Source organism: Peromyscus californicus, unplaced genomic scaffold (assembly GCF_007827085.1).
Source record: "Peromyscus californicus insignis strain IS unplaced genomic scaffold, ASM782708v3 Scaffold_5__1_contigs__length_169319896, whole genome shotgun sequence".
In the NCBI taxonomy this organism is placed as follows: Eukaryota; Metazoa; Chordata; class Mammalia; order Rodentia; family Cricetidae; genus Peromyscus; species Peromyscus californicus.
In genome coordinates this window covers 128,293,282-128,301,289 of record NW_026294573.1, presented here as the reverse complement: position 1 = coordinate 128,301,289, position 8,008 = coordinate 128,293,282, and the positions used below count along the sequence as shown (strand labels likewise).

Genomic DNA, 8,008 nt, shown 5'->3' with positions numbered 1-8,008 from the left:
CTCAGTGGTAGAGCTTTCTTCGGCCATGCAAAAGGCTCTCCGTCACACAAAATGAACAGAAAACTGGACTTTCTATCTGGGAGTCATCATAACAGGAAGGAGTTCAGTGTTCTATTGTAGTGGACATATCAGTTCAGGTAACTGGGGTGCTGTACAGAGATTTGTGTGTCGCAGTGGGGACCACTTTTACAAAGCTGAACTTCAGGAGACATGGAATGGAATTCAGCTATCCTGGGAGCGTCCCCTTGTTCTTGGTTCCTGTTTTCTTCCCTCTGCCTCAGTTTCTCCTTAGGAAGCAGGATTATGTAGTGTTGTTTTTAGGAGTAGTGTCCACAGCATGGCAGACCTGGGTTTAAGTCCTTCATTCAACAAGGTACCCAATCTTCCTGACTTCTGAAATCCTTACCTCATAAAGTCAAAGGGCTAGTAAGTACTAAAGGAGTGGCTGCTAGTCCATTTCCTCCTGACGCCCTTGACCTGTTAAGTCCACACAGTCTTGAGAGTCCCATTCAGATTTCTGGAAGAAGTTTGTGGCCTACGCTCCACGGGTCAGGGAGGACAGAGGATAAGGACCGTCTGGCTAACGTGACCCTTGTGCTGTTACACACACCTGTGTACTCCGTTGCTAACATCAGTACTTCAGAATGACTTCCTAGCTCTACTTGAGGCCTTCCCCGCCCCACTTAAGATACTGGTTTCTAATATAAAATCCCCTGGGATGTGAACCATTTACTCTTTCATAAAAACATCTGGTCAGTAAACAGGAATGGCCATTGGGAACAAAGACAGACATGTTATACCTTAGTTGAAAACTTTGTAAAAAGTGGCCTTTGTCCTTAAATTATGGCTTTTTATCATGAAGTAATCATGGCTCCCTTACCATAACCACTTGGTTTGAAATGGAAAGTGCTACTTGACCCTTTGCCCTGAGAATATTAAAACTACACTCATGTTCTGCTCTAACCATAAAGGGCCGTCTGACTATTCCAAGAGTCCAGAAAAATCTATCAAAAGACAAAGTCTGAGAACTTGTAGCTAGAGGAATATCTCTTAGTCCTAGAGTGAACTACTGACAACTTCCTCCGGAAAAATACAAGATGCTGGGTCCTTACTTGGCTGTGGTGTTTTTGTTAGAATTTGTTGTCAAGGTATCACTAAGACCAGTGAAGTGCTGGCCTGCTTAAGAGGATTTCCAAGAACTGTCCAAGAAGAACCAAGAAACAGGCTCAAGAGGAGCTCAGAATGGTGTAAACTACTAGAAGTTTAAACTCTGTTTTTGAGACAGGGATCTCAATGGCTCCAGAATAAATCCACTTGTCCACGATCATGTATGGCTCCAAATCCAGTGCTCTGACTCACATTTTCTCTCTGTGAACTATCACTACAGCTCTATCAGATGCAAAGTTCCTCTACTTCAAGAACTCTTTCCTTAGCTGTCTGTTGTGTTTCATTCAGGCCTCTGGGGTGGTTTTCCTGCATTAAAACCAGTCTAAGAGGAAAGTGAATGATAGATAACACAGCTCATTAAGGAAGGTATCACTGCTTAAAAATGCATCACAAGTTACCCTAAAGCCACAGGTGCAGCACAAAGAACCTTAGCTACACAGGAAAGGAGGTGAGGAAAGCAGAGAGAAGGGAGGTAAATGTACAAAGATAATAGTATAGTCGAAAGAAAATTCAACAGGTTGCTTTATTGTAAAATAGTAACTTTCATATATTGGAATACTAGCCAAATTCAATACTGATATAAATATTGTATTATTGAATAAATAAGTTTCTTAGGTCAAAATATGTGGTCAGGTGAATTTTCTGAATCTCATAAAAGACAGTTTTCAAAGCATATAAAACATTTATAAACAATATACATCAATAACATACCACATTTTAAACTAAATAAACTATGAAAAATAGCTCAATCTTTAAGATTTAGAACACATATTTTCAATAACTTAAAATACCTATCTACACTTCCCATCTCTTAATTCTCCTGGGAAGAACAACTAGTCGCTAGATTTAAATAATCCAAATATTTATTCAAAGTAAGAGATTCTGATATTAAAGATAGTTGAGCTTATTAGAAACACAAAAATCATGAAAACTTATTAAGTACTTTAAATTATAACAAGTCCTTTCAAGCCCTAGATAATAAAGGCAGTTTTCAACTTTCTAGTAACACCTAAGGTTTATCTGCATAATGCAATTCGTCGGCTGACGATAAACAGCTGAAAGGGAATCTATTCACCTATTCAGTAATGTTTCATTGTAAAGGATATGTTGACCAGTATTTAAAATGTATAAATTTAGTTATGCTAACATTTTGTGTTGTTGTGCTGGCTAGTTTTGTGTGCACTTGACAAGTTAGAGCCATCAGGAAGGGGGGAACCTCAATGAGAAAACGCCTCCGTAAGATCCAGTTGTAGGGCATTTTCTCAATTAGTGATTTCATGGGGAGGGCCCAGCCTGCTATGGGAGGGGTCACCCCTGGGCTGGTGGTCCTGGGTTCTATAAGAAAGTAGGCTGAGCAAGCCAGGGGAGCAAGCCAGTAAGCAGCACCCCTCCATGGCCTCTGCATCAGCTCCTGCCTCCAGGTTCCTGTTCTGTTCAGTTCCTGCCCTCACCACTTTTGATGATGAACTGTTCTATGGAGCTGTGAATGAAACAAACCCTTTCCTCCCCAAGTTACTTTTGGTTCATGGTGTTTCATCATGGCAATAGTAAACTTAACTAAGACAATTGTTAATTTAGCAATAAATCATCTTCATGAGGCCACTCATTAAACTGAAAAGAAAGATGATACATTCTGGCTTTTATTTACAAAGTTATTTTAATTCAATAATTTGATTGTTACCACTTGAGAAGTACATTTGCTTCCCAGTATTGGGTGGCAATAAGGTTTAAGCAGCCTTCCTGGCCCTCACTTCCTCTAACAGAAAGCAATAGAGAAACTCAGCAGTAAACATTTGCTGCTGCTTATGTAAACTCAGCTCCAAGAGGAGGAAAATGTGAGAACATTCCTAAGTTCTGTTCGGGCATTCCCACCAGTACTCTACTCAAATAGCAGGGTACACCAGCTGTTCCGTCACGGACCAGTCAGCTTGAAGATGAAGGTAACAGTGTCCTCACTGATGCCATTCATAACGAGTTTTTACATAGTTTTATATCCAAATGTGTGCATATAAAACATTTGCACAGATATTAGTGTTAAGAATTGAGAATGCACAGCAACATCCACAAATGGCCCGTTTGTATCCTGAAGCCCTACAAATACTTTTGAGGCTGGAAGATAAAGCCTGGCTACCTATTTAAAAACATATTATAATCATTGTGTTAAGGAGAGCTCTAGAACTGACCATCTCATAAGAGTCAAACCAACTCCTGTGGCTTCACTACTTCTTACTCCTAATTAGGCTAAGGAGACCAATGAATACTCCAGTCAGGAATTTACTAAATACTGGTGATTTCTACTAGTCAAACTCAGCTCTGCAAGCCAACAGGTGAGACAGGAGTCTTTCTGAACTCATTGTCCATTAGGAGTCAATTAAAGCCTTCATTTTCCCTGTAGACTTCAATATATGCGGGCCAAACTGGAAAAGAAAAGAAAAAAAGCATGAACTAGGTCAACAGGTATCTTCATGCAAACACCGGGCAGAAAGGAATTAGTATTGGAGATATCTGCTCAGTCTCTGAGAGACTGGCACACACCTTCCACGTCCATGTCGGATCTCACTAGGAAAACTCACAGGGTGCTCCTGGGAGAAAATGATCCTGTTTGATTTTGAGTAAATCTTTTAAAATTTGAATACAAACACTATACACTGTCATAATGAAAATTTTATTAGGTTGAATTTCATTTTATCATTCTCAAATACAAATAAAAGCTTGCAGGGAAATTCAGGGTAGACTTTGCTTTTTTCACTCATACTTCTCTGTAAGTTTTAGGTTTCCAAACAGCTAGCTTTTACAGTGAGAAAAGCAGAAACAAAGATGTCCTTGCAGGGCACAGTGGCACAACTCCTTTAATCCTAGCACATGGAGGTGGTGGTTTTAAGATCAGGACTTAAGCCAGTCTAGCTACAACCCAAGTTCAAGGCCAATCTGGATTTCATGTCTCAAACGGACAAAAGAATCACCTTTCCCCACCCAGCGAGCTACAGTCTCCATACAGGTAGAAAATAGGACCCAGTGCATCACGCAGGGGACACACATGGGTGACCTGAATACGAATCAGCACCTCACTTGCTAATACTCACCAGGGCTGGCTCTGAGGTGGCCTCTGACTCTGGCTTTGGAATTTCTCTTTCCACTTCACCTTGACTACTGTGTTGATAGCGATAAGCAAACTTCCTTTTCAGAGCCTCTGCTATGAGGGCAGCAGGGTCAGCAGTATCTACTGGCCTAGGCTTGACATCTTTCTCTGACCTTTGAGAAGGGAGCAGAAACCAAAGGGACAGGTCAATATGTGAATGTCCCTCATGGAGGTTCTCTGTGGACAGCAGTTCCTTTGTGACCTAGTCACTACTAGCAGCTGGAGGAAGCACTGGACTTCATAGCTCAGCATGAGAGTGCACAATCAGATAAAGAGCCACTGAGGGCAGTCAGGGCTTCATCTTCCACAGGTGTCCAATGCCTCCAAGAGAGGGGCACAGCATGCCTTCACTGAGTGAGTACTCACAATAAAGAATCTACACACGGGTAATGAGATGGCTCAGCAAGTAAAGGTGTCTGCCACCAAGACTGAAGACTGAATTCAATCCCCAGGACTCCATGGAAGGCAAGAACCAATCCCCACACGTTGTCTTCTGACCTCCCCACACACATATGGAGGCTTTTCTTTTTTAAGATTTTTTTTTTTTTTTTATTTAAGAATGAGAGTGTTCTATCTGCTTGTACAATTTTATGCCAGAAGAGGGCATCAGGTCCCACTAGAGATGGTTGTGAGCTGTCATCTGGGTGCTGGGAATTGAACCTAGGTCTTCCGGAAGAGCAGCCAGTGCTCTTAACCTCTAAGCCTTCTCTCCAGCCCCCGGAACTTTTTCTTAAAATAGGTAAACTTTATTAAAGATATGGGTTTATGGCCAGAGGGTGATGGCACATGCCTTTAATCCTAACACTCAGGAGACAGAGAGAGGCAGAGGCAGGCAGATCGCTGAGAGTTTGAGGCCATCCTGGTCTAGAGGATGATACTTGGTGGAATTGATAAGTCTTTGGAGCTGCTAACCTCTCTTGAAGGGAAAATGGTGCCTAGCAGTCATTTTGTGAACACTTCTGAGACAGCACTGGCCCCACAAGACAGATGGGAAGCAAGAACGAAGGGGAGCGCCTCACCTCTTGACTGACCGTAGCTTCACACTGTTCATATCTTTAAGGATCTCAAGCATATTTGGCATGTCAGGCGGCTTTGGGTGGCTCTTCACCAAAGTCTTTCCAGCATTGAGTCTTTGCTCTCTTCGCTCTTTAATCAGATCAACAGCAGACATACTTTGGTGGAGAGGTGGGGGAGGGGGTGGGGGAGGTGGAGGAGGGGGGGGGAGGAGGAGGGGGTGGTGCTACTGTGGAGGAATCTGAGTGACCTACAGAGGAAACAGAAACAAACATAAACTTTCTGGTAACAGGCAAGAAAACATCACTTTTTAAAAGCAAAAGTATGTAACAGACTTCTGTATTCCTAAAAGCAGTATCCTTAAAAAAGAATGTCAGTTCTATAAGGAAAATGCAGTTCAATTGCTGAAAAATGTCTGAATCTGAGCTACTACTCCACTGAAGCCAAACACACCCAATGGAAATGTCTCATTCAAATGAATAAAGGTGGCTTTGAGATCTTAGATGCATCTGTTTGTGGTACACAGCATAATCACTCAGCAAAAAAAAAAATAAAGCAGTCCATACTTGAAAACATTTGTCCTCAATACACGCTGGACAATTCAGAACTATTGTCAAGTATCACAAAAACTTCATCATAGCTGTGTGCTTTGGGGTACATGCCTATAATGTTAGCACTTGGGAGAAGGAAGCAGGAAGATCATCACACCAGTTCAAGGCCAACCTGATCTAGATAATGAATTCCAGGCCAGTCAGAGACACAGAAGAAAACCTTGTCCCACAAAACAGTATTACACTTAATTTTCAACAAAAAAGAAATAAAAAGCCTAAAATTCATTGTTTCACCTAATTCAAGTTAGCTTTCTCTGCTGCAGAACTGTACTGATGAGCACTTGGGGGCAATGGTTATGTGTGGAGAGTTTTACTGGAGTATTCAGATTGTAACTAAGACATCTCAACCAACTCCAGTTAGCTCCCATTTATGGTAGTTTTCCTAGTCTACCAGCAGAGGGAGGTAAAGAAAACACTTCCAAGTTAATAGAAGAAAAAGGCAGAACTTGATATGCGAGCACATGTCTATGCAAATCACTAAAGACCACCCCTCACCTTCCCGTGCTCAGAGCCCAAAGCACCTTTACCCATCATGCCACACTGCATGGGGATTCCAAGATGATTCAAACACAGGGCACTTGCTTTGAAAGAAACAACAGGGAAAACAACCACTATGTTCCAACAGACTGGCAGGCTAGGAGTTCAAGGCCAGTCTCTTCTCCATGGAAAAAACCACCACACTAATTAAGACAACAGTATTAAATCAAAAGTCCTGAATTTGATTTCTACTCTGGACAAGAAGAAGAGAATGGCCACTAGGTATCTGCTGTGTGCATTTATTTACTTTCCATACTTAACAGCACAGACACTTGGTAACACGGGTACTGTTATACCTAACTTAGAGCAGGAAAGAGGTGAAATATCAGATGTTTACCTCAAGCCATGCAAGCATAAACAGCACTTGGCACAAGTCCCACCCAGAAACTGGTTCCTTTCACAACTGGGTTGTCCTCATGTCTGAGAGAAGTGGTTATCAGATGGAGGGAGCTAAGCTTCCCATAAAGCAGTCATTCATAACAGCACACTTCAGCAGGCATTTCAGTGTTTGCCAAGTAGATAATTCCCTAGTCGTCTTCTCAAACACAAAGGCACACACACACACACACACACACACACACCAGGTTCACAGTAGATGGACTGAAGAAGACTTAACAGCTCGCACTGTCCTACCTTCATCTACCTGTTGGCTAATCACAAGAAGCCAACACAGGAGCCACATACCTGCACCAAGACTCTGTTGCTCCTGTAGGGTCACAATCTTGGCAATCTGAGCTCGAAGGGCAGCAAGCTCATTCTCAAGTGCGGAGATCTTCTGCAAGGCCTCCTCACTGGCCAGTGTTGTCTTTGGAGGGTGCTCATCTTGAGACAAGTTTGGTAAGGAAACGTGCCTGCTTGGGGGCTTCTCAAAGCAAGGAAGGTCATCCTCGAGGGGAGACTTGGACCTGACCTCTGCCCTGCAAGGAAAACATAAAGGTGGCCGTCACAGGGCTGTTAAGGAGACATGAGTAGACACCCACACGATGCTCTCACACAAGGCAGCATTCTCCAGCTACAGGCCAGCACTGTCCCACTCCTCTACTGCCTACAGTGCTAATCTACCACTGTCAAGAGGCACCACAGGAGCCCAGACAAGCTGCTGATGGTCTGTGTTCTGGTTCAGCTTCAACTAAGACAATTTTCATCTTCTAAATGGTAATCTAATCATAACCGACAGATCAAACCAGAAATTTATGAGCCCGTCTCTAGGGTGCTGGCTTCTGCCTTTAGTGCCAGCATTCCTCATATATGACAAAACACATCAAACAAGAAATATGAGGACAATATAAGCTAACCACATCCCAGAAACTGAAAGGCAAGGGGAATCAGTGTCATTTCCCCTTATACCCACGCAGTGAAAGTCTGAACACTGCAAACACTGTTCCCTGGGCTCTGATCTGCCAGTCACTGGGAACACTACAAAACCAGAAGAACTCTTCATGAGTACAAGAAGCAATTCCTGGTACAAAGATTGCTAATTCAAAGTAGTCTGGACTACACAGTAAGTTGGAAGCCAACCTGTGCTACAAAGAGCAGAAAC

General features: G+C 42.6%; 1 protein-coding gene across 1 annotated transcript in view; it reads right to left on the bottom strand.

Annotated features, from left to right (window-relative positions):
* Positions 1-1,671: 1,671 nt before the first annotated feature.
* The window catches only part of Mtfr1 (mitochondrial fission regulator 1), a 34,556-nt gene continuing 28,219 nt past the window's right edge, over positions 1,672-8,008 (bottom strand). Inside the window, 5 exon segments of the mRNA XM_052718750.1 lie at positions 1,672-3,584; positions 4,251-4,419; positions 5,326-5,528; positions 5,530-5,570; positions 7,153-7,385. Of these exon segments, the coding sequence (XP_052574710.1) occupies positions 3,528-3,584; positions 4,251-4,419; positions 5,326-5,528; positions 5,530-5,570; positions 7,153-7,385 (703 nt within the window). The 3' untranslated portion in view covers positions 1,672-3,527.